Genomic DNA, 25,506 nt, shown 5'->3' on the forward strand with positions numbered 1-25,506 from the left:
ATTTCCCTGACAACAAAATCTGCTTCACCAGTACAGCCTCACCAAGTCGCTTCTGTAGATGCTTCTGTAGACTCAGATATGCCTTCAATTTCTTGTTAATTACTCGACAAAGAACTTGAAAGAACCTGAACTAATCTAAATGACACTTTTGGTTCATGTCTATACTGTGCATATGTACTGTACTGTTTGTATGTGGATCCATGTGCTTGTGTCTTTTTGTCTGTTTCTTGTGAGGCTCTAAAACTAAAACTAACTGCTGATCACTGTAAATGTATAAGGAGGTTTTTGTCTCTGCCTAAGTAAAGCTGCTTCAGTCACAGCAGCACCTGCCTTCCCGCATATAGTAGTCGTTCCACAGCATCAGTTCCACTTGGTGCATATTTTATAATCCAGACCCAACGTACCTTGAATACAACTTTAACTGGCCTTAGAAATGTAAGCACAGTGCTGTGTGAATTGGTAAAGCCAAGTATTACGTAAGTATGATTCCACATGGAACTATTTTTGTGTTACCAAACAGCAGCTTTTTTTAAATATGCCCCATATTTAACTTCAATATTTTAGGAACAATTTCTCTATTCAGGACTAGCAAGCAATAAATCAATATAATGAAGAGTATTGGTAAATTCCCTGCATATTAATAGAAAAATCAGTTACAATAAAATGGTTCAAACACTATGCACTGCAACATGATCTTCCCAGCATTGGTTGGAGTCTGGACAGCTTTGGACATAAAATATCAACTCTAGCATGTCTTTGGTTAAAGCTCTATGTCTGTGTCAAACCCCATTCATCAACAGTTTGTATTGACCACTCACCTCATACTGATTTACATCCTGGTGGCTTAGAAGTGGCCTTTGACAGCCACAGCAAAGCAGCTGTTGAACGGCCTGTGGCATTGTCAGTGGAAGTGGTGGGTTTGCAAAGTGCAAACAATGAAAACAAGACTCTTCCCTAAAAAAGCACTGGTAAAGGCCATTGGTTTTGATGCCTCCTTAACAGGGGTCTTGCCTATATAAAGAAACATGAAAACTTTCTGTAAACTTTTTTCATTTATCAAGATTAATTGCTACTGCCATGCACATGTGCATCTACACATTATCCGCTATTTTTCTTAGCCAAATAGGAGTGTGGTTTCAATTTGGAAAAAGACATTCGCTTGTTGATCATGGAAATAATCATAGCCACATCTGAATTTAGACTGCAGTTTGCTTATGAGGCTGCATGCTTACAGATGGCCTTGCATAATGTGATCGTACCCACCTCCTTCTATGTGAAAACCTAAATTCCACTCAGCTTTTTGCTAAAGACAGAGCTGCTCACAGTTTCTTGCATGACCTTCTGCAGCCTCGGATTACTGTCTGTATGATGACACACAGAGCACCATTGATCCCGCCAAGCACCACCCATGAACCTTGACCTCTGATCCCACACATGTGAGTGTGAGACGCCATCACTATGACAACCGTTGTATGATCAGAAGCCTTAGCTTACTGTCAGTGAATAGTCAGGGCAAGCTCCTTTGAGTCTGTTTGTCGGTGTATAATGGCGACGGTGGTAGTAGGGTGTGAGGAAACGTGTGGGGGGATGCATCGTGGGTACACAGGCCCATATCTATCTGAGAACTGACTGCATATATTTGTCTGGAGCCTGCTGGGTAAAAGGGTCTTTGTCTGAGTAAAATTTAAAAAATTAGATAGCCATCTTTTTTCATGCTTTTTTGTCACTAAATGAAATTCCCCGACATAAAGCTAATTCAGATCCCAGATGGACATTTCATATAGAAACTCAGAAAACTGAATGTTTGAACTTGAAGGTGTTGATCTCTGCTATGCCAGTGTGTTTTGGTAACACCAGGTGACAGATCAGCTTTTTTAAGGGCCTGTCTAATCCCTAGTGTAAACTGTGTATATGGACGTGTCCTCTGGAACATTGTTGTAATAGACTTCAAGACAGTGTAAAGCACAGACTATGCTCTAGTTCAATATTTTACAATCCCCCTTTGGGCACTTTAATACATTTTTTAATACCAGATTTGAAATGTTTGGCATAAAGTTAGCTCTAGGTTTCCATCAAATTTGTAATGGACATTATGAGCCATTATTGTTACTGCTACAAATACTTAAACACCTTCACTTCTCATATACTTGTTGCTGTATGATGTAGTTAAAAGCCTCTAAAAACATATGGTTGATGTATAAATTTATCTAATTTATTCATTCTGGACATTTCTGTTATTCCATAGTTTTGCTGTAAGTTATGTGGCAATTGGCTGCGCCTTCTGTTTTTTCACTCAGTGATGGCAAAGCATGATTTAACAAATATTTTCCAGCATCCTCCGGGGAAGTGTTTATATGGTGCATGTGTGCTCATTTTATTGTATTTATGCAGCCAGCCAGTGGTTTCGCATGCACTCTTGATCTGATGTTAGTTAATCAGATATTACCCCCTTCAGCTCACAGCATCATTCAGAATGGCTTTTATCTTTAATGCCTGTGCATGATATTTTTATGACTGTACATACATTTAAACTGTCTTTACAAGCTTTGTTGAAAGTCAGAATAGGTCTAAAGCATAGTCCATTAAATGGGCTTGTCTAAAATGTTCTCTATGGGAATGTATACTTGGGTGAGCTGTATCGCATTCGGATTTAAGATCCAGGACTAGATTATCAGGATGTCTTGGCTCTAAGTTGCACATGTGGTGTTTTTATTTAAGCACAGATATTTGTATACCTCAGCACACATATCCCCATAAGATGAAACATTAGGAGCTATCATGTGTATGTATAGATTTTGCTCTCTACTTAGGAGTGGCATGAATTGCACAGAGCTGGAAGTATTATTACCACAGGAGCCACAGTAACGCCCTCCTTTGCTGTTCAGAGGTTGGTGGTTTTTCATTTGATAGCCCTCAGCTTGTGTGCACCCCACCCTGGTCTTCTCTAATTAGACACCTGTTCTGAGAGAAAGGAACAGGCCATGGAGGCAAAAGCACCGAACCAAATGCTGGTGCCAGCCCGTGCCTACCAGTGTAATGCCCAGGCTTTGGTAAACCACAGGGTTAATTTTGAAGCATGTAATTGAAACATGTCTAGTTTGTTTAAGCTTATTTAGGGCACAACAGTGCCCCTTAACATTGTCTGCACATAGCAGATCCTAAGAAAATACCAGCTGCATACAAACTGAAAATGAAAGGGAAAGCAAGTGTGGGAGGAAAAGAGAGGAGAACTTTAAAATGTGAAAATACTTGGAATGAAAATATCTTATGTGTAAACACAAGTTAAAAACAGATTAGATTTTTTGAGTTTCTGACCTTATCAAAATGTACAGTCTGCTTTGTAATCCTGGGTGTTCTGTGATTCAAGAGAAAATAACATGTTAACACACGCTTAGTAATGGCCTGTTCATTCATGAGAAGCTCTGTCTCAAGTAAATCAGACATGACTGTCTTCAAAGCGCCCTTTGACAGGAAGAGCAGTTACAGCAAAACACAGTGTTGTCATGTCTGCACCCGACCAGTATGTCTGTTTTTAAACTTTGCTCAGAGGGCTTTTTTGTTGAGCTGTAGAACCAAGCCCAAAGATTACTTCGTTTTTCTCTGTGCAATAATAGAGAGCTGCCTGTCTGGATGTCCGTAGATGCTGCAGAACCGATCACTAACATAATGACTTCCTGATTTGTTGTGACTCACCTCAGTGAAACTGACTGACCCGGCCCTTAAGGCTCTTTTTCCACCCTCTCTGACTCTCTTGACCCTTGACCCAATGCGTAGGGGCGCAGGGTTGCCACACCATGTAGAGGTCAGAGAAAAAGTCACTTTGAGCAAGAGAAAGTAGACAGACAGATAGATGGGTTGTGGAGACACAACAACACCCCCTGTGCTTCTGTCTGACAGCAGCTGTTCAAACCAAAGAAAAATTAGTGTTGATTTATTCTATGGCTTCCAAAGGTGTTCTCCTGAACCTTCCCACGGGGGCTGCTGGACTGGGTGAGATGGTTCACATTACCAGTACGCTGCTACTGTAGATCTCACTGTTTGCTTTCAGACGCACTTGTGTTGCACTGCAGACAGAAACACACACCAGCAAAGGAATTTAAATTGTTATGATACAGGACAATCTGCATTGCTCATTAAGGTGCTTGGCAAACGTGTGTGTGTGGAGTTGGGAGGCTGTGGTGTGTGAAGCAACAGGCTTCAGGAAAACCACATCCATATGGTGAAGTAACTTCACAGAGCCCCATTTTCCATAAGTTCTACCCCCATCACCAACCCCGAATGTCTCACCACGTAACTCACACATATGTACACTTCATGTATAGGAAAACTGATTAAAGTAGCATGAAGGCTGAGGTTCTCCAGACACTCTGTATCCCCCAGCCCCCACCTACCTAGGCCTTCTGTAGTATCAGTATAAAGATTGAAAAGATTGATCGAAATTTCCTGATTACTTTTTGATTATGTTTTCTTTTTTCTGGTTTTTCCACAGGGCGCTCCTGGTCCCCATGGAAACCCTGGCCGACCTGGTCCGCCTGGACTCAAGGTATCTAACCCACTAACTCATGATCACATATGAGGCTTTATTATTTAGCCAACTGCTCAGTAGCCATGTTGATTTATCCCACATAAAACCACCACATAATAATGTACCAGACTCTACTGCTGATTTTATTGAATGACAGTGATATAAGATGTGTAACTTTTTTAGTTTTTCTATATCAGCTGGAATCCATCATATATTTGTGCTTTATGGCTGAAGGGACAGAGCCATCTAAATTCATTGCAGTGACATCTGGAACTTAATACTGAGGAGATCTATCACACAGCATGTGTTTTAAGGGTCAATGTAAGGATTCCTCATTTATATTTTAAGTTATTTAACAGTTTTCAGAATCATGGAGATCTGCTTATTCCAAGCCTTATGTTCTGTAAGTCAGTCTGCTTCCATTGCAACCTGGGCAGAGGGTAGTTCGACACCTGGAAAGTCAAGGTGCTTTAGGGAGTGAAAGACAAGTCACAAAGTCAAATGCCAAATAAATCTATTTTTAATATGTGAGTGCTGGGGACCGTGCCTGAGACAAATTCCTCGTCCGTTTGTCTGGACTGATGCATGCCTTAGCAAACACCCTTCACCTACCTGTATTTAAAGTGCAGTTTAAAAGTGCCTTACATAAATGACAGCTGTGGACACACCACCCACCCCACAGCCCTGACCTTCCCTGATCACCCAAAGGGACTGTGTTTGTTGTTGCCTCGCTGATTTATATTATTCCTTCTCCTTCTCTGTTCAAATTCCTCACTTGAATTCCAAACCTTCCCGTTCTTATGTAAATATTTCTATGATTATCTGTTGCCTATGCCTTTTAGGCGGTAAGCTGTATGTTAAAGTTCTTCCACAATCAACTGTTTCCATTTTTAATAAAGGAAAGTTCCTTTGGGCATCCAGTGGCCTGTTGGTTATAGAAATAGTTTGACATTTTGGCAAAACACACTTTTTATGCTTTCTTGCCAAGAAGCAGATGAGGAAATTGATACCAGTTGCATGTCTGTATGGTTAATCTGAAGCTACAGTAGCAGTAGCTTAGTTTAGCATAAACACTGGAAAGAGCTTGCCTGCATCTGGTAAAGTAATAAAATTTTACTACCAGCAGTTCTAAAACTTGCTAATTAACACATTAAATTGCATTTATTTAATACAAAAAAAAATAAACAAGCATAAAAATGACACTTTGTGGTTTTATGTGTTACGTGCCAGACATCCCCTTCCCTAGGAGCAGTGACTCCATCACTACATCCGCTCAGTGACGTAAATTTACATTACTGAAGTGCTTCTAATTGGATTTTGAAAAAGACTTTGCTAGTATTGGATTTAGTTTTTTCCCTGTTTCCACTATTTATTCAAAGCTAAGTGAGCCTATTTCGCTAAAGTTTCCCCGTTAAATGAATATCTAACCTCAAACAATTTGTATAAATGAAACAATAATAATGAATTGGTAGATAAAATCATGTTAAATCCAAAGCCAAATCCAAGAGCACCAGAGGAAAATCAATTACGTGGAAAAAGGCAAAGAGTTAAAACCCCGTCTGAGTGAATGAACACTGAATGTACTGAGTGTACATTGTAGGTAGACTGGTGCGGAACAGGGACCTTCTACCTGGCAGATGTGTTAAGAGAATGATTTCTGTTTGATGTCTTAGTGTGCACTGCAGTTTTTAGTCTTTCATCGTTAAGAAATGAAACATGGTTGTAAATAGCAGGAGTGGGAGTCGGCTCTCAGTGTAATTTCCAGTCCTTAGCTTTGATGTCCTGAAGCCTCGTTATTGTTACCTGCTGAAATTGAAGCTTGGTGTGTGACTGGAGAGGCACTGAGCTCAAAGAATGCATTGTGGCAAACAAAAGCTTCTGTGCCGTGCCAGTTCTTCTATATGAAATTATCAGTCACATGATCAGTCCTCTTGTTTTTCATCAGTTGTAACAATCTCATCTAGTTTATAGATGTTTATAGAAACAGGCTTTTGTAGCCTTAACCTTTTCCCTAGTCCGAATGAAGGTGCTGGTAAGTGAAATTTCTTAGTTAATGTGACTGTTAGTCCAATACTTTTAAAGATTGAAATCACTGAGGTATAGTGGAGTAATTTTCACGTGTACAAAGTCCCCCTTTGTGTTTTTTCTTGTCAGGGGAGAAAAGGAGACCCTGGCAACTCACCTGGACCAGCACCTAAAGGAGAAAAGGTATTTTATCCATTATTTTCTTACATGCTACATTAGTTTGGAACAACGTCCTGTCTGGCAAACCTGTAGTATATTTATGATTGTTATTTATGCAACTAGACATTCTTACATTTGTGCCTTTTAACATTTCTGCTGTATGTTCCAGGGAGACTTGGGGATTATTGGCCCTGTTGGACTGAGTGGCCAAGAAGGTCGGAAGGTAAGACTGAAAAGCTACGATCCCTTCAAAACGTCTCACATCTTCAGTTGACATTGAGTTGATATTCTGAGTTGAGCATCCGATACACATCTGAAAACATTAATTGTTTAGGAAACAGTATGTAGTAAGTATCCCATTCGCTATTGTCGAGATGTGTCCTTGTCTCCCCTCCCTAACTCTCTCCATCTTTATTTCTCTCTTCTTTTTTTGATGTGTTCACCATTTCTTCCATCTGTGTTTGCTGGATCCTGCACAGAGGGGTCTTAATGTTGGCAGGAACGTTGTCATGAAGGATGAAGGGGGAGGTTTTTGAGAGGATCGAGACCATGTACTTACACGCTCAGAGAGCAGAAAAAGAATTCAATATGTTTAAAATCCAAGAGGAACATTTAGGTTTTGTGTATGTCTGCGATAACTATCGTGTGCACGCTTTTCTGCGTAATTGATATGAAGTATGTGGACAATTTGTTGAGTGGCAATGTCAAAAAACAGAAACAAACAGTACGTGTCACTTATTGTAGTTAGCTTGTTAGCTTGCTGCCTAATTAACAATCTACCAGAAAAACAGAAATACATAAAACCACATAGATGACCAACATAAACATGAATATATATTATTAATATATGAGGTCTAAAAAAACATCCAGTTTGAAATCTGTTTGAATTACCACATTTGGACATGGCAGGTGATGTCAATGGGGGGGGTGTTGTCGTCTGACAAAAAATGCACAATACAGGAAGCAATCACTGTATCTTGTCTGCTGTCTAGGTCTGAGCTAAAATACTCTGGTTCAACTTTTCCCAAACTCAGATGTAAACACACGTCTCATGGTGGCAGAAGAAGAAGATCTCATAAACTGATTTCAGTCACACTGTGTTTCACACAGAGCTGAGACATGCACATATCTCAGACAGTATAAGAATGGGTTCAGTAATTGAATATAGTGGGTAGATTGTATACATTTCAGCAGTGGTGTAAAGTGCCTCTGCATGTATTCAGTCATATCCACAGTGCTCTGTAACAGTGTGTCACACTCTAGTTGGACAACTGCCTCAAGCTGAACATATGGCTTTTGTTAAGATCTGCTTTTCTCGCCTTGTGTGTGTCTTTAAGTCCATTTGTATGTCTCTGTGTTTCTCATACACTTTCAGTCGGAATGGAACATTTAAAGCTGCTGGAAAACATTCACAGATTTCTTTCCAACTAAATGAGTGTTGGCACTGGTTTGAAAGTTACACAATAACAATTGGACCTTCAGGTGAGAGAGCACCTCTTATATAACCCTGAGAGGGATGAGAGACAAAGACAGAAAGTACATAAACAGGCCCACAGTCTCTATATTTGGTCAACCGTCTTAATAAAGCCAAAGAGTCGATTATAGCTGCACATTAGGAGTCTATCAGACACTCGTGTCTGGGAAGCTGTTGCCATAGCAGCTTCATCAACACACACTGACATCATGAGAGCATGCCTCAGGTGTTGGTCAATGAACCACAGACATGATGACTGCAGAGGAAACTTGTTAAATTAACCACACAGAGTCAGCGTCCTTTCTGTACACGATGCAGAGACTTAACCCTGTCTCATCCTGTGTGAAGCAATGTACAGTACAATAACTTCTTAGAGTTCTCAGCTGCACTAACATGCCCTCACATTGCAATACTGTGACCGAGCCGTGACTCAGTGTCCGAAGTGTAGTGCAGTAGGCAGACTGTCTCTCGAAACAGGCTCCGTTCCGTTCTGTTCCCTTTGGTCTAGTCAGGTGGGATGTCTCAGGCGCTTCCTGTTCTAAAGCAGGTCTCGCCGCTGAGACTGAGACCTGGTGCAGCATCAGCACAATGTTGACAAGCAGCGATGACTTTAATTGCAATTACATTTCAGTGGCGGGCCACCCTGAAACCCCCATGTGCTGTTTCTTCCTCTTTGTACCTCTCTGGTTGTTTGACTTGCTCCGTCTCGCATGCTTGGCTCACTAGCTGTGGTTTAGGAAAAACTGGACACGAGCAGCTTTACGTCTGTTGTTCTCACACACACACCCAAATACACACAGACACACACACATGCATACATACAGGCTTCTAAATCAATGCTATCCTGACACTTCAACAGGGAATTCTGGAATTTGGCTTCTGGTTTTCCATGGAAAACTTTAATGGAGAAAGCAGTGGTGCTTTGAACATGTGATAGGAGAGTGTGATTTTACGCCACCAGACAAGCCAAGCATGTTCCACTCTGTACAACATTTGTTCTTCTAAGCAGAGTCTGAATGGCTTTTCAGTATGGTAGGTAGGGTCAGGGAGAGGGGACGCACACACTGGGCCAAACCACAACTACAAGGTCACATTTCAGTCCACACGCCCTACCTTATTGCTTCCATCCTGTTTTCTGTCTATTCCCACTGCTGGTCAATCTGTCTCTTCTCAGTTTTTGTCTGTCTTTTCTTTGTCTCTCCTACCTCTGCTTTTGTCCCTGAAAGCCAAGACATGCTATCTCTTAGCACGGAAACTCTGCAGGATTTTGAATACACATTCTGTTTTTGGTAGATATACACTATTATTGGTCAGTACTGTACAGTAGGTTATAGTGGGTATACTTCTGACATCAAACTGGAGTCTTCATCTTATTTTGAAAAACTAACAATAATCACTGGTGCTGGCTGTATTACGCTAGGATATGCTAGAGTAAATGTTTAACTTTCTTTTAAAGTAATGAAGCTGAATCCATGTGCATAAAGTTATTTGTCATACACATGTTGACTGTCAAATCGTCAATGCACCTGAGGAGCTTTCCGTCTGGAAAAATATGTTAGAGAGTGATGAGTATGAGTACATAGTTATACTGTTAAGAAGAGCACACATTTGTCTACCATTCAGTGAGAAACTGATGTCCATGTAGTTAGAGATCATTTTTAGACAAATCAACAGCCTCCCCACTCTACTGATATCACCACTGTAGCCGCTGAATGTTTCTTTCCATAGAGACGATTGTACAGTATTTCTCATTTTCAACAAATTTAATCAGATTCAAATGTAGCAAAATCTTTTAGTAAAAGAATGAAATTTTAAAGTTGACGCTACAGTAGGTCACTTATAATCAGCTTTACTGGCCAAGTATGTTGGACACACAAGTACCTAGAAAAGGACTTTAAAAGGGAGAGCAAAATAAAAAACAAGTTATAATATATGTATAAAACTAAATCAATGTTTTTTCTGCATGTAAATATACCACAATGAATCCTCATAGTGGATAGTCTAGTTGATATTGCCCCCTACTGTATTTTAGATTTCCGACAGAAATTTTTCCTATCAAACTAAATCCAAACCATAGTTCGTCAAATGAGAACATTTTCTGAATGCAAAGTAGAATGATATATTGCACCTTCTCTGCTGAGGCTAGACAGATTATTATTCATACTGGTTTTCTTCATTTATGCAAGACGGTTTCTTGTATAACATTAATCTGTCTGAAGCTCCTCAAGACCTGTTCCAAACCAAACTCTCTGTCTAGCTCCTACCCACCATTCAAACTAACAAATCCACATGCTCATGTATCATCATAGCATGATAATTACAGGAGAATTCAAATCAGCCACAATTTTTTTTTGCGCATTTCACAAGAATTACAAAATTATTGCTCTGTTTTCCACTGTGCTGGTAGTTCAGTAATACTGCCTGCCAGCAAACATGCTGCTGAAATTGTCGAAATTCAGACAGGGATGAGATGAAGGGTGTTTTTCCACAGGATACACTTCGACCAAACTGTCCAGGTTAAGTTTATGTAGCTGTTTGTTTTCTGTCTCTGCCAAACATCCACATGGAGGATTGATGTTCTGCTGCACATACAACAACACATACTTGGAGCCAGTTAACTGCTTAGTGCAGTCATGGCTCCATGCCGCATAGCAATTTTGCAAAGAGATGTGGAAAGATGAAAGCAAAGATTAATGAGGTGATTGGTATTTTCCTGCTACCAGTACAGTAGACATGCAGTGAAAGACACATATTCATCCTTTGTAGTGTGCATAGTTGTTAATAGGCCTGTGCTCAATATCCACAAAGTGGCTGGTAAGGAGTCGGGGGAATAATATCTCATTGGTAGATACAATGTGTATTTTAATTTGTTTGCATAGTGTTTCTTTTGGTCTTTTTTGTTTGGTGTAGGATGTGTGTGTGTTGGGGGGAGGCTTACCCAGTGCTACGGGAGAGCTGTTGTAAATGAAAAGCATCAGGGCGGGTTAATCTGATTGAACACACATGCTCATTAAACAAGTGGCATTGTAAACACAGGCAAACCGGTGGGAATGGCCGCACTCATTAGCGAACGTATAATGAGATAAGAATCTGAGATGGTCAAGCTGAGGTTGGGAGGCTGTGTTTAATACCCAGTACCCACAGCGTGTGTGTGGCTGGGAACAGAAGCTGCTGGACATGTTTGTGCTGTAAGTATGGGCTGTAGTAACATGTGCATGTATTGGGTCTGTGTGAATATGTATGTATATTTCTATGCACATGTGTTTGCACAAGCAAGGCACACTTCCTGAAAAGATATGCTCAATCTAAAAGTGGATAGAAAGCAGGAATCAACCTTAAAAAGAGCAGATATTCATATAAACGGGGGATGTTCCGATTTGGACACTGATAACACAGCTCAACAGTTTCAATTTACAAATGGAAATTTTCAGGCGAGTCACAGGCAATATTTTGTCTCCAAGCGCATCCGTCCCTGGTCCGTCCACATCACTGGTTACCAATGGGGCTTTCACAAAAATATGGAAAACACACACATATTTCTGCTTGTGTTGCAGCAGTGGTCTGTCAGCACCTGAGGATACCTCTGTTTGTTTTATTCCTATTACTCATGTGTTTTCATCCCAGCTCCAAGTGACTCCTCCTAGTGGTCTTTTGATTATGTGCAACAGTTGGAGTGAGGTAACTTTAAAAGAGTGCTTGGATATTTCCTGGAGAGATGCAGTATGATATTTAAAAGTTGGGCCAGTGTTTCACAGTTAACTGAAATGTACAGATGTTTATAGAATTTAATTACAGACACAAACACACAGTTGACACATATGAAAGTACTGAATGTGACGTATAACGCTGGTGAAGGCAGTTGCTGGTATGAAGGTGTAGACCAGTGAGAGTGATTGCGTAACATGAGTGGCGGGAAGCTGTGTCCTCTTACCCTGCTGCAGTCAGATGACTCTGCTAGAGGATGGTTTACAGGAACTCTGGAGTCTTGGCTTGGTACTTGTGGAGCTGTGGTTTAGGAAAATGGGACAACAGGAGTCTTTCATTTCTTTGCCCTTCTGTTTTTATTTTGTTTTTTCCCCGCTCTTTCCTTCCCAGTCTCTTTTTCTGTCACTCTAACAAACTGTGGTTTGGACAGCCATGTCTTCCCACCTTTTGATTTTGTTTTTTTCTGCTCTTTGCGGGGGATATGTGTTGCTGGTGTCAGCAGAAATGTAGAACACGCTATGTCAGGCTGTCTTCAGTGTTGCTGTCTGCTCTGGAGGCAGAGGAAAGGACCTGCTATCTGACTCAAACAGGAAGGCATTTATATGCTCAGCATGTCATGATCCTGGCATGGCCTCCCCCACCATCTCTGTGAACATGGCCAATGGAAAGTCTGATTCCCTGACAGGAGGGCAGATTGATTCCTTGCATATGGCACTGAACTTGTCTGTCTGTGCTGTCAGCATTACCATGCATATTTTACTTTCCACTTGTCTCTGCACCAGAAGAGAAATTCTCCCATGTTTGTCGGATTTTTTCCTCACCCATGAACTCCATCAGAAATTGTGTGTTTTCTCTAAATTCTCCATTATATTATGCTTTAACTTGTTTCCCATGTCTCATGTTTGTTTAGGGACAGAAAGGTTATCCTGGTCCACCTGGCCTCCCTGGAGAAACTGTAAGTATAATTTCCCATTTCATATCTGTCTTTTATATGGCTTTGATGCTCTCAAAGTTTTGTTGACCCATGCTTCTGTTATTCTGCACACTTGTACTGGCACACACACACACACACACGATGACGTCCAACATTCCTAAAACTTTCAGCTCATGCCAAGAGTATGTAATAATTTTCTATAATATTTTTTGTTTTTCTTCACATTAATTTCAAAATTCCTATCAGCTCTTAGTTTCTTACTCATAGATGTTACAGCCTGTTGTACTCCCTGTTACCTGTAGCTTCATTAGTATCATCGTTTTGCCTGTGGTAACAACCACCAGGGCCATTTTTTATGATGATTTTCCATCACATTCTCACATCTCATCTAATTCTTTAAAAGCTCAGTCATCATGCATCCCCAGGTCACATTATTTCTCAGGCTGGGTGTATGTGTGTGTTTGTGTACGTGCACAATTCATGCCTGCAGCACAGCCAGATTAGATTAGCCTGTTATGAAGCACTAGTGAGGACAGACATCTGGCCAAAGCACTGTGCTCTAGCGATGCTCTTCAGGATATCAGAAAGTGATGCCAAAGAGAGAGAAAATAGAGAGAAGAGAAAGAGGCACAAGCCAACTAGGCCAACAGTGACACACTCATTACTCACCATTACTCCGCGGCTTTGTATGACCTTCTTTCTCTGGACATTCGATGTTCTGTCTGTCTCCTGTAGCATTTTGCACTGAAACTATATGACTCTAACAAATGAAGTACATTGTTCTTGTAGTTTCTTTCTTCTCTATATGCTCATCTTACTGTAAAATGCAGAAATCAGTTTTATGAACTCTTACTTGCTGCTACAAGTGGGAGGAGACATGACTCTGGCTTTTTGGACCAGCCAGACTATTTTAAGCATGGATCATCCAGCCTTGTGTTCAGAACTATTTTCAGTCAGGCTGTGTCATACTACTACTGGTGTTAAGGAAGGACCTTAGTCATAGAAGCAGAGTGGAACATCCTCCTCAGTGTCGCACAGTCCCCATTCTCAGGGGTAATGTTAACAGTGCATAGAGTTCCCATGCTACACATCATCACAGGAGTACACAGGAGTACTTTTTCTCTCTCACCGTCATGTTCATCCTCGAACGCCCCCCTCTTTCCCACAGAGCTTGCTGCTTTGAGTCTGAATCATGACAGCACCGGTGACTGAGTAATAAGCACAACTGTTTGGCATTGCAGACTCTCCAGCTCTTGCGAGCAAAGGCCAGCTGGTGTGCATAAAGTGTTGATGATCTTTGTTACTGTAATACCATATGGGCCGTGCTCAGGGCTCCTTCTTGCTGGCCAGTTAAAAGTCCAAACTTCGCTCAGCCAAGTTCTTCCTGGGTTTTAACTGGCTGCATTATTCACTATATTTATCCAAGAGACGGAATGGCAAGCAGTGCGCATGGCTGCACGTCCAGAGTGTGTCAAAGGAAGTTTTACATGAACACTTGTGCGCTTCAAATTTTGGACAGAGCCTGCTTTTGTGTGTGTGTGTGTGTGTGTGTGTGTGTGTGTGTGAGAGAGAGAGAGAGAGAGAGAGAGAGAGAGTGTGTGTGTCTTATGCACACACACAAACCAAATTCCTAATTATCTGCTTTAGGGTGTACACTTGGCAAATCTAAACAGTATGTAAGAAAAGAAGAACAAACATTTGGCAGTAACCATGAGTACTGGTGTGCAACAGAAATGCCGACGAAGAATGGGCAATATGCAGAGGGGTAAATGTAATTATGTACTTAGGTACTTATTTGAGGTAAATCTACCTTATTTCACCACTGGTGATATTGGTAAAACTTATATAGTATTTCTATCACAATCACAATTTCTATCACAATATTGATATGTACTGTGTCATAATTATTGAATGCAGCCGGAGATATACTGTATCTACTGCTACTGCATACATCTCTATCTGTCTGAGTCCTAATTCTAGTAAAACAATGCACAATTTCCATAGCAGAAACAAACTCAAATGGCAGCTCTGGTGTATCAGCTATCTGTGCACATATTCTCAACACAAAGTCCCCTTTTCTTCAACTTAAATTTATTCATCCTTTCATTTTGCTGCAGTCCATCCCCTCTGCCCTGCTTCTCTCTTTGAAACTGTCTGCTACTGTGCAACATGGCCAGCCTGTGTGTTTGTGTTACTGTAGTTTTGATCACCCACCCCCCTCACCTCTGTCTCTTCTCTCCCCCTTATCCTCGCCCCCATCTCTCTCTCTCTCTCATTCAGGGAGAGCAAGGTCCAGTCGGAAGCCCAGGTGCCAAAGGTTATCCTGGCAGGCAGGTGCAGTAAATCCTCTGCTGTGACTGGTACAGTTGTACTCAGGGCCAGATATTGGGTTATGTTGATTAACTGACTTTTAGAAATATTTGAGGACATACTGCACAAAATACCTGAAATGTTTTAAAAGATAAAAGCTGTCCGAGACAATCACAAGACTGCATTAAACAGAAATACCTGTTACTGTCTCTATCCCCTCAGTGTGAACTAACTGGTGTCTTTGTATCATAAAAATATATTTTCATTCATTTGAACTTTACATTTTGACTTGTGAGTCAATAATATCATGTTATTTTAACAATATAAGTCAAGTCAAGTCAAAATCCTTGCCTAAATGCCATCATATTACAAAATTGCACACATTCATTGTGTAATTTGGCAAACATCATTTCAAATATAGATTTGTGAAAGAGCTCAGGAGCTGAAAATCACTTTTTCTCTATGTTTTTCAGGGTTTACCAGGCCCTATAGGACCAGTGGGGCCTAAAGGCGTTCGAGTAAGTTAATTGCACTCTTCTCAAGTTTCTTCACCTCTGCTCAAGTTTGATTTTATCAATCTAAAGTACTACTCTTGCTGCTGTGAATATGTGAATAGGACCAGTGAATATGTTTAAAACAAGGCTGTCGGCATCACTGACACATCAGGAACTTCCGAATATATTTACAGAGAGAGACTGTAGATAATGTTAAATGCTATTTTGTCTTTTAAACCTGTTGTTGCATGAGAGCATGTATGTGCGCCCACATGCAACAACATGCAAGGGCATGCATGTGTGAATGCTTGCATCCACAGCCCACATAAACACATTCATACACACTTACTCATGCAATGTGAGCCACTATTAATAGTATGCCTTTACTTGTAATGTAAACTTTGTATTACTGTATACAGACATTTACTGAAAAACTAACTGTTGATAAGCTTCTACATACTAAGACACACCCCTTAGGTACACAAACAAACACACAGTCACAGACACAAATAGCGATTTTTTTATGTTGCGTTCCAATAAAGGTTCTCTATCAGCTCCCCTTGGCTGCTCCAAAGCTTCCCCTGCCCCCACTGGCTGGAATTTCCTGTTTAAGCTCTGTATGAGGCCCTGCTGTCTTAAGGAGGCATTCTAGACCTCTCTTTCTCACTGAGCCACCTTTCTACATCCACTCTGCACTCTCTTGTGAAGCATACTCTATATTGTGTCCATATAAACCTGTTCAATTAATGCTTGCTTGTGACTGGCATCTAAGCTGTTCCTCTGGTGTTCAACTGTTGTGGTGGTTGTGTTTGTCTCCCTCTGTACCGACGGCCCGGTGTGATGTCCTGGCTATCTTCAGAGATCCCTGGTGTGAGGGTATGTGCCCTTGGACTACATCGTGGAAGCCAGCACCATGCAGTCCATGGGCATATACACTTGCCTCATGGTTTGGTTCTTCATGGCAGCCCACCCTATTCATGGCGGACCATCAGCCCCTGAAACTCTGCTCTAGAGCCATGCGCTGTTCTTCCTACTCCTTTATTGGTGTCCAGCTACTCATATTCCATATTCCTCCTCTCTCTTTTCCTTTGTTCCTGCAGGGTTTCATTGGAATCCCAGGGCTTTTTGGCCTGCCTGGGCCTGACGGCGAACGAGTGAGTTCTTATAAAAAGTATATTTCTCATAGTTGTGATTGCAAAAAAGTGACTTGATTAACTTAACCTAGGTAATTGTCCTGTGAAATAACAACATAACACTCTGCTATTTCATTCAGCTGTCCTGTTGTTGTTATAATGCGGGGGGAAAGTACCCAGCTGTCCAAGATGCTGCTGTATAAAGCTGTGTGGGAGTGCTGATGACTCACATGATAAAAGCCCCCTCTTAGAACCTTTGAACTGCCTGAACTCATCGAAGCCTCCTCCTTCTGTACAGCCTCTAAAACATGGAGTGATTAGCCTACTTATGACAAGTTCCAGGGGGTTGCATCAGTGACAGGGAAAGCTGTAATCAGTACCCCTCCAACGCTCGCCAGCCAGTCAGAGAGATGGCTCGTGCTTTAGCTGCACACAACAAACAGTGTTTGGCTGTCTTTTAAGAAACTAGCTGCTGTTAGATTAGCACATACTCTACACGACCAAGGTGTAGAGGTGTGAGGTGAGGTGTTTGGGATCACCTCAGTTTTCCATTTGTAATAAAAATGTATGTAGTTTAAAGTAATATCTCAATGTACTCCGAAAGGAGAGCATAACTCAAGAAAACAATTGGAGATTAAATTTTGGCATCTGTCGCATTTAGGGTTAAGCTGGACTTGCAGTCAATATAAAATGAAGAAATTGGGTTGGAAAAATGGAGGTGATTCCAAACATTTGACCAGTATTGTATATGTATGAGATGGAAGTATTGGGCCTTCATAATAGGAAGAAAAATCTCATCTCATCAGGTATCAGGCGTACCACTACTGTATGGCTTTTTAAATTGATGTTTTCAATCATTTATACCCAAGAGAGTTTTTGGTGTTGATGTGTTTTTAGATAATCTCAATGTTTCTCTTTTCTTTTCCTCTCTCTGCTATATTTGCTATTCTGTCACTGCTCTGTCTGTCTCCTATTTTGAATTTCAGGGCATTCCCGGTGAACCAGGGAAGAGGGGCAAGATGGGTAGGCCGGTAAAGTTTTGTCTCAACATACTTTACAGATAATCATTTCAATGTGTGATGAAATGTGCTGGAGGTTGTTGATCATGAATGTATCAGCTGGTAACAATGACTTTTCAATGCATTTAAATCATTATTACATGGCTCCATGCTCAAAACCCCACTAAAATCAGGCAATCAGCATTACAAAGAAGTTTTCTGTTTCATACGGGTCACATTCGGAGCTTTCCAACACCTACAAATATGAGGTCCGCACTTACGTCACTGATCAAGTCAGCTCAGTATTTCCATGGCTGTTGGAAGGGTTAACTATTGCCTGAACGCTGTGGAGTCCTACCAGTCGTATGTTGGGGGTTTTGGATGCAACAAGAAAGGATTCTGTTGGAAAAGGGCTTTTGGTCCCCCCAGTATGGAGCCAAGCCATTTGGAAGAAGCCATCGGTTCTGTTGTGTGTGTGGCAGTTTGTGTTCAAAGTCAGTTTGACAGCGTGTGTCAGTATGACCGTGTAGCTGTGAAACTCACTGCTGAGATCATTCTGCAGCTGTTTCCTATTGGCTTTTGGTAAATAATGCAATCATAGACCAAAACATCCAAACTCATGCAGGCCAGTGTCTGTTTAGTACGATGCTTTGAGAACTGCAGTTTATTCTGTAAATAGGCAAATGTTTAGCAAGTGGATGTGGATGCAAATTCCTCATGTGCGATTGTGTGTGTGTGTGTGTGTGTGTGTGTGTGTGTGTGTGTGTGTGCTCCCCACTCAGACAGGCCTGCGTTAGACTCACAAGGCGATTCAGAGGAGCCCTGTAATTTTAATGATTTCAAAACTGCTACAGGCCTTTATAACTGACCTGTAAACGTAACTGGAAACTGCACATATCATCATCATTGTCATCTGAGTTCATGCTCCTGAATGGAAAATGGACAGCTAGTACACTAAAGATGATCCCTGCGAGATCATTCAGAGAAGAAAGAACAGGACTGGAGCCAGACATTTTAATGGCGATAATCCCAGCACATGTATTCTGTCGAGGAAACGCACACACACGCAGTGCGCCATCCAGCAAAGACTAATGAGGGAATACATATACTGTATCCAAAACAGTGGAGAGCATAGAAAGTTTCCGAAGTGCTTCACCGACACTTCTACATTTCAACTGAACTTTTTTTCATATAAGTGTTTGTGGTTTGGCTTTGTTAGTCTTTGTCAGGCTCATCAGCTGCAGTTCCTTCACATAAATGGCAGTATCTGAGTGTGTGTGCTGCTGTTGTCGGATCATTTTTGATACTGAAGCTGAAAAACAGGGTTGTCTGACATCATGTACAGGCAGAAATACACTAAAAGCTCATATGACTCTTCTTAAAGGCTTTTTTTTAAATGCTGTACTTGGCAAAGCAGCTTTTCCCACATTTGTCCTTAGTTTGCACGGCAGCAGTGACAGCTGTATGACTCATCCTTTGGGTCACTGTCATGCTTCATTGATTTCTGTTGCACTTGTATTTCCCCCATTGTGCACAATTTCTTAGTGCAGTTTTATGCATAGCATTGACCCCACTGTGATACATTGTGGGTGGGAGGGGGTTACCAAACCTGCTGCAGAGGCATAGTAGGAACAGAAAAGAGCTTTTTCTGACATTGTATAATTAAAGTGTTTAGTGCAGTTATGATTGCTTCATTGACCCCAGTAGATAGAAGAAATATTTACATACCATCAGTCACAAGGATTTATTGTTGTTTGAATAGTGTCAAAATTATCCCAGACTACAAACTCAAACACAAAGAGTTGCACTTAGTCAGCAGAGTCTATTTCAAGGGCGAGTTAGAAATTTAAATAAATATACATGCTGAATATGTCTTACCCAAATAAGTGACATTTTCTGGAGGTATCCATAGTAATTTTGAAACAGCACATAGAGGCCGGAGCAGCTGAACCCAGCCATTATGAGTGTTCCTGGATGATTGGCCCTCGTGTTCTCTGCAGTGTAGTCTCTCTTTACAGCACCACCAACTGTTAGCACAGCTCAAATTAGCTTCCCATTTACTGTTAAATCGACAGAATAATTACTTAACTGCTGGTCTCCTTTTTTGCACTTAAAAAAATGTTTAGTTTAAGTAGAACAGTTGGTAGCCCACACCCTACAGCTGATAGATTTAATGCTTCTAATGATGCCATTATGCTCTTATTTTGTACATATTTCAGATTACATTATGTTTAATGCCATATCTGACTGTGATACTAATGGGTTAGCTATTACAGAGTGCAATTACAGTAGCAGTAGTGTTGGTTGTGTTGCAGTCAGCTGTATTTTTGCAGATTTGCTCTGGAAGCTTGTATTTCCCTTAGTGACGCTAAAAGAGCCCAACACTAACACACTCTCTTTCAATGAAAGGCCTATTTGGTTAATTTTACAATGATATTCTTTAACTCCATAATCAAGGAATGTGATTTTTTTTATTATAGTGGTAGTTTTTAGACAGTTAATGCACTTACTGTAGAATGAATTCGATAATAACAATCCATCACTTGAATACTTTTGAGATGAATGTCTGGGTTTGATTGTAGCTCTTGATGTGCAGCTGAACATAAAAGTTCCTCTCTCTGTCCTCAGGGGTTTCCAGGGGACTTCGGGGAGATGGGACCACCTGGACCAGATGGAGAGCCAGTATGTCACACACACTGTTACTCACACGCAGTCACAAACATCTAACAGTCCACATGCACACGTGATAGGAGAGAAGTCCCCTGGTGTTTTAGTGCTGTGACATTTTGGAAAGGGTTGCTGGGTAAATCACCTGGCAGTCAAGCAGTTTTTCACTCTGGACAGGCTTTACTGCTGTATTAAATGTCCCACCATCCCTTCCTCTGTAGCAGATAATTTTATTTTGGCACTTCTTTTCAATACATGCAATATGAAGACTGTGCTTTTAAATCCAACCTTTTCTTTTCGCCGCTACAATTTAATGACCGATCCACACTAATGGAAGACATCAAATTATTTCTCTTAACATTAAATGCTATTTTGGCATATTCACTATCATTCATCAAGTGTAGCACTTCATCAGTCAGAGTAAAAAGCTCTAAACTGAAACATAAACCCGTCAGCACACTGCTCTTTAAGAATCTCAGAAACACATGAAGCACCTTCATGTTTGAAGAAACACTTTGCTCACACGTCCCTGACTTTTCCGATGGTACAGTGTTGTACATCAGCCAACTCAACTCCCAATAAATTCTCTTTTCCTGTGTTTCTTTTTCCTGAAAGTCAGGCCTCATCCTTCTGAGTGTGAATAATGCGTCAAATAGTAGTGTATAGTTGGAATAATCTGCAAGGTCACATGAAATCCAAGATAATATTCTTATATTCATATTTCTACCAGATCAGTACTTCAAAACTGCAAAACATAAGAGCACAGACATCTAAGAGGTTCATAGCAGTGTGTTTGTTTTTTTATTAAATCAATATGTGGAAAAAGAGGTTTATTGTTTATTGTTTGTTTTGAAAAACAAGACTTTAGCCAAGCCTGTGACATTATGAGGCTGTACTCAGTGAAAGCTTAGTGATGTTTTGAGCTAAATGCTAACATCAGAATGAAATTACAATGCTAACATGCTGATGTTTAGCAAGTTTCATATTTATTATGGTTATTGTCTATATTTAGCATGTTAAAATTTGTCTAGTACAGCACCAAACACAGTATAGGTGAGACCGATGGCAATGCCATTAGTTTTTTCAGGTATGTGGTCGTAAACCAGCAATGATGGTAAATGAATAGTCAGGATATTATAAAACAATTCATCATGTCATTAGGGTCATTAGGGTACATCCCCTGGGGACCATGAATGTCTGTACAAAATTCTGTCTGTATATCACTCTTTCATTTTGTGAGGGTGAACTGACCTGCAGATTTGAAAAAGCCACAGTGGGATGGGCTCACACACACATGCACACAGCCCCCTCTCATAAGTTGTGTTGAACACTGAGCCACTCTTCTGAGCATGTTTGCTTAAAAAAGAGTCAGTAACCCCAGAAACCTGCTCCTTCTCCCTCTCCATTCATCCCACTTACTCTCCTCTCTGTGTAGGGTGAGATGGGAGCCCCTGGTCCAAATGGAGTTCCTGGACTCACTGTGAGTAGCAGTTTGCATGTTTCAATGTGTACTCTATGTGCTCTTCTCACATTAAACACATATTCCATAAATACACAGGTGTAAACAGTGTGTTAAAGGTAAACAGAGTAAGGCTGTTTAATTGGTAAAAGAGAATTTCACATAGCTGCGATTATCATTTACACTTAAAGTAACCGCTCTCCATATGTTGTTTATCAGTGTAAACATACAAATACATATAAAAGTAATAGATCATCATGAAATAGATCATCTTTGGAATCCAGAATAGAAAGATTATTGTTTACTTACATCTAAACATGACAGTGATCCACTGCTTGATCGGTCACACAAACCACTACAAGGCATTCTGTTTTCTTCTTAAAACTTTTTCTTGTTACCTATTTTTGAACAGTAACACCCCACCCCCCTTGCCCACCCATCACCTTGCCCTCCATGCCTGCCCACCCCGACAGCCACATAATTGTGTCTGATTATAATGTTTCCCTGGTTTCTCTTGTCGTGGTCCGTCTTCACAATCACTGCTGCTCCTCCTGGTCTATTCTAGGCCGCTGGTGGTGGCAGCAGGCCTGTAATTGGAGGACTGTCTGATTACAGCTCTGCTCTGAGCTCTGTGTCCTCTGCATGCATCAGGCCCAACAGTATAATGTACATTACACACCAGCAGCACTGAGCTACATTTTAAAGATATAAATATACAAACACTCTTCTCTGGGGACTGCAGGCCTGAGCATTGCCAGCACAATGTTTAAGTAGAGAAAGTGTTAGCAAAGACAACTACTCTAACTAAACAAGTCAGGAAATAGAACAAACACACACACAAAAAGCAGCAGTCCCATTGAAGGAAATGAGGAAACACATGGTGCAGTTAATAGTGGCAGAAAGTGACAATGCTCCCTGTACAGATCTGCACATGTGGAGTCAACAAACAGACACTGTTGTTTGGGGACAGATCATTTCTGCTGAACCCTGGAGAAAGTTTTTATTCTTGTTATACTACATTAGATTTGCTCAGCTAAATAAGAAGAAACTTCCCAGCCACCCTTGTTGTGAGGGATATTTTTGCTGTGTGTACTACAATAACACCCTCTGTCACACATCACAAAGGGACAAATATTTAATGCACTGAGCAAAGGCCACCCTGTAGGTCTTTGCGAGTAGAATTCCAGAAAATGATAATCACTGCAGCCTGTGATACTTCTGGGGCACATTTCACAAGCAATTTCATGAACATGACCACATTATAGACTCTCTTCTTTTCACCCACTGACAGAGAGCAGCTAATCCAGTCACATCTTTATCCAGCTGCTTTAATAAAGTACAGTACACCCATACCTTTACTACTGAAATCCTGTTCTGTTGTTCTTCTGCGCTGGGCCATGAAGCTCAGTGTTGGCTGCTTTTCCAGCGATGGAACAGATGTGACCTCATGCGTTTATTTGTTACAGTACAGTCTTGGCTTCTGACTGCAAATGTATTCCTTACCTTCCCAAAATGGTTGTATATTACTATTCACTGTTTGTGTTATGTGCAACATGACAGCCATCTGAATATTCCAGAAGCAACACAATGAAGATATTATGGTATTTACAGTAATGAATGCCAACATTGATGGAAGTGTACTCTGTATTTGTTAAGTAAAATATGGACGTCTGAGCCACGTGTTCATCTTAACTTTATGCATGTGATGTCTTTGAATACAAATATGTTTCTTATTGCCTCTTCTTGTGTCAGGGTGATATGGGGCCTGTGGGAGAGATGGGCCCTCCAGGACCTAATGGACTGAAGGTACTCACACAGACACACAGTTGGAAACTGTGACCTTCACTCTCTCGTCTTGTGTTGTTTTGTTTGGACTGAGCAGAGCTTGGATGATTTACCTAATTGATGCCATTAAGAAGTAGCAGCAGACAAAACTCTACCCCTGTGAAGGTGTATGCAGGGGATGTTTGGTTTTGTTGGGTCCCTCTCTAACCTATCTGTCGGTGTTTGTTCCAGGGGGTGCCCGGAAATCCAGGAGAACCCGGACTGAAAGGTGATAAGGTGATCTGAATATTCCTGTTATTGGCCTGTGTTTGAGAAGCATGTGATGGATATGTACTCCTTTGATTCCTACTGTAGTCACCTCTATCCAACCTGTAGTCATAGAGCATGCTTTCACTAGCTCCCATCAGTACACACTTCTGAAGATTGTATATACTTACAGTTCAGATCATAAGTATTTAGACAGTTACATGTTTTTGATCTTCAGATCCGGTGCTTTACCACATTCAGGGTAATGGCTACCACATTAAAGCACCAACTCAGCAGGTTTAAGCAGGTTTTTTTGGGTTATTACTTTATTTTACCATACAGAGCTATCATCAATCCTCACATGTAACTTGAAGTAAAAAAACAAAGTAAAACAAAAAGCAAAATATTGACACAAATAATAAGCTTTAAGTATGATAAAAACTATGGATAATATTGAAACTATTATTTATAAAAGGCAAAGATAAGTCCACAGAAAGCCAAATTATTTAGAAGGAAAACCCTGTTTAACTTTTATTGGTGAGCATTGGAAGCTGCTTTAAAGGTTATGTAATTTATTTCAAGAAATGTTTGGACAATTTGATATAATCACAGATAAGGCAGGCACTAAGCTCTTAATGCAGTCTGTATTACTTGGAGTTGGTTAATATTTCTTTTGTTAATAGCAGGAAAATATACATTAGAGTCAGTGAGCCTGGTGAAGATAAAAGTTTAAATGACCTACAGATTTGCAAATGACAGAATCAGTGTTAGTGATTTGCCCTAGTTCAAAAAGTATGTTATAGCATAGTGTGGAGTAATCACTATCAGTGCCTTTCTATGGCAGATTGACACTACATGAAGAAATTGGCTAATGCAGTGACCTAGATTTACTGCATGTGAATGTTTACAGCGTACTGACTGGTAATTAATATTGTGTGTTGAAATAGCTGAATGTGACTGACCAAATAGAAAGTTACCATATCCCTAATCCCTAATTTCTCTTTCCTTCTGTCTGTACCTCATCCATCTTTTTTCTGCATCTGTCTTTTCCTTTCTCCATCAGGGTGAAACTGGGATTCCAGGAGAACAAGGGGAGATTGGGTACAAAGGAGACAGGGTAAATCACCAGTCCAACACATATGTGCATGTTATAAATGCTCACACATCCTCTAACCTGCATCTTTTCCATTCATCAGCCCTTGCCCTCCATGCTTTTTCCAACACACACACACATCTAGAGTTACTCAGCCTTTGTTGCAGAATTGTGTCTTTGTAAAATGACTTATCCAGATGTGTGCTGTCCAGCTTATGGAAATTCTTATGTAAACCCTCCTCATTTGTCTGTGTGTGTAAGCAAAATCTAAACCCTTTTGGCACCATAGAAGATATTGTTCCCAAGAGATAACAAGTACTGAGCAGAGTCATGCATGTCTAATGTCTGCTTCCCTTGAAAAGAAAACAGGTTTTTGCTTTTGAATGCTGTACAACTGTCTTAGTTTTGATGTGTGTTGTTTGTATTGGGCAGGGCATCCAGGGACCACCAGGGTTACCAGGTATCCGAGGGAAACCAGGACCACAGGTTAGCTTTGGCT

At 40.7% G+C, this 25,506-nt stretch overlaps 1 protein-coding gene across 1 annotated transcript in view; it reads left to right on the forward strand.

The window, feature by feature from the left end:
* Positions 1–25,506, forward strand: part of col27a1a (collagen, type XXVII, alpha 1a) — a 59,364-nt gene that overhangs the window by 14,123 nt on the left and 19,735 nt on the right. Inside the window, exons 5-18 of the mRNA XM_026298322.1 lie at positions 4,490–4,543; positions 6,680–6,733; positions 6,879–6,932; positions 12,799–12,843; positions 15,103–15,156; positions 15,606–15,650; positions 16,727–16,780; positions 17,746–17,790; positions 20,386–20,439; positions 21,860–21,904; positions 23,636–23,689; positions 23,900–23,944; positions 24,978–25,031; positions 25,440–25,493. Of these exons, the coding sequence (XP_026154107.1) occupies positions 4,490–4,543; positions 6,680–6,733; positions 6,879–6,932; positions 12,799–12,843; positions 15,103–15,156; positions 15,606–15,650; positions 16,727–16,780; positions 17,746–17,790; positions 20,386–20,439; positions 21,860–21,904; positions 23,636–23,689; positions 23,900–23,944; positions 24,978–25,031; positions 25,440–25,493 (711 nt within the window). The remainder of the gene's footprint in view (positions 1–4,489; positions 4,544–6,679; positions 6,734–6,878; positions 6,933–12,798; positions 12,844–15,102; positions 15,157–15,605; positions 15,651–16,726; positions 16,781–17,745; positions 17,791–20,385; positions 20,440–21,859; positions 21,905–23,635; positions 23,690–23,899; positions 23,945–24,977; positions 25,032–25,439; positions 25,494–25,506) is intronic.

The sequence above is a fragment of the Mastacembelus armatus genome, chromosome 12 (assembly GCF_900324485.2).
Source record: "Mastacembelus armatus chromosome 12, fMasArm1.2, whole genome shotgun sequence".
NCBI lineage: Eukaryota > Metazoa > Chordata > Actinopteri > Synbranchiformes > Mastacembelidae > Mastacembelus > Mastacembelus armatus.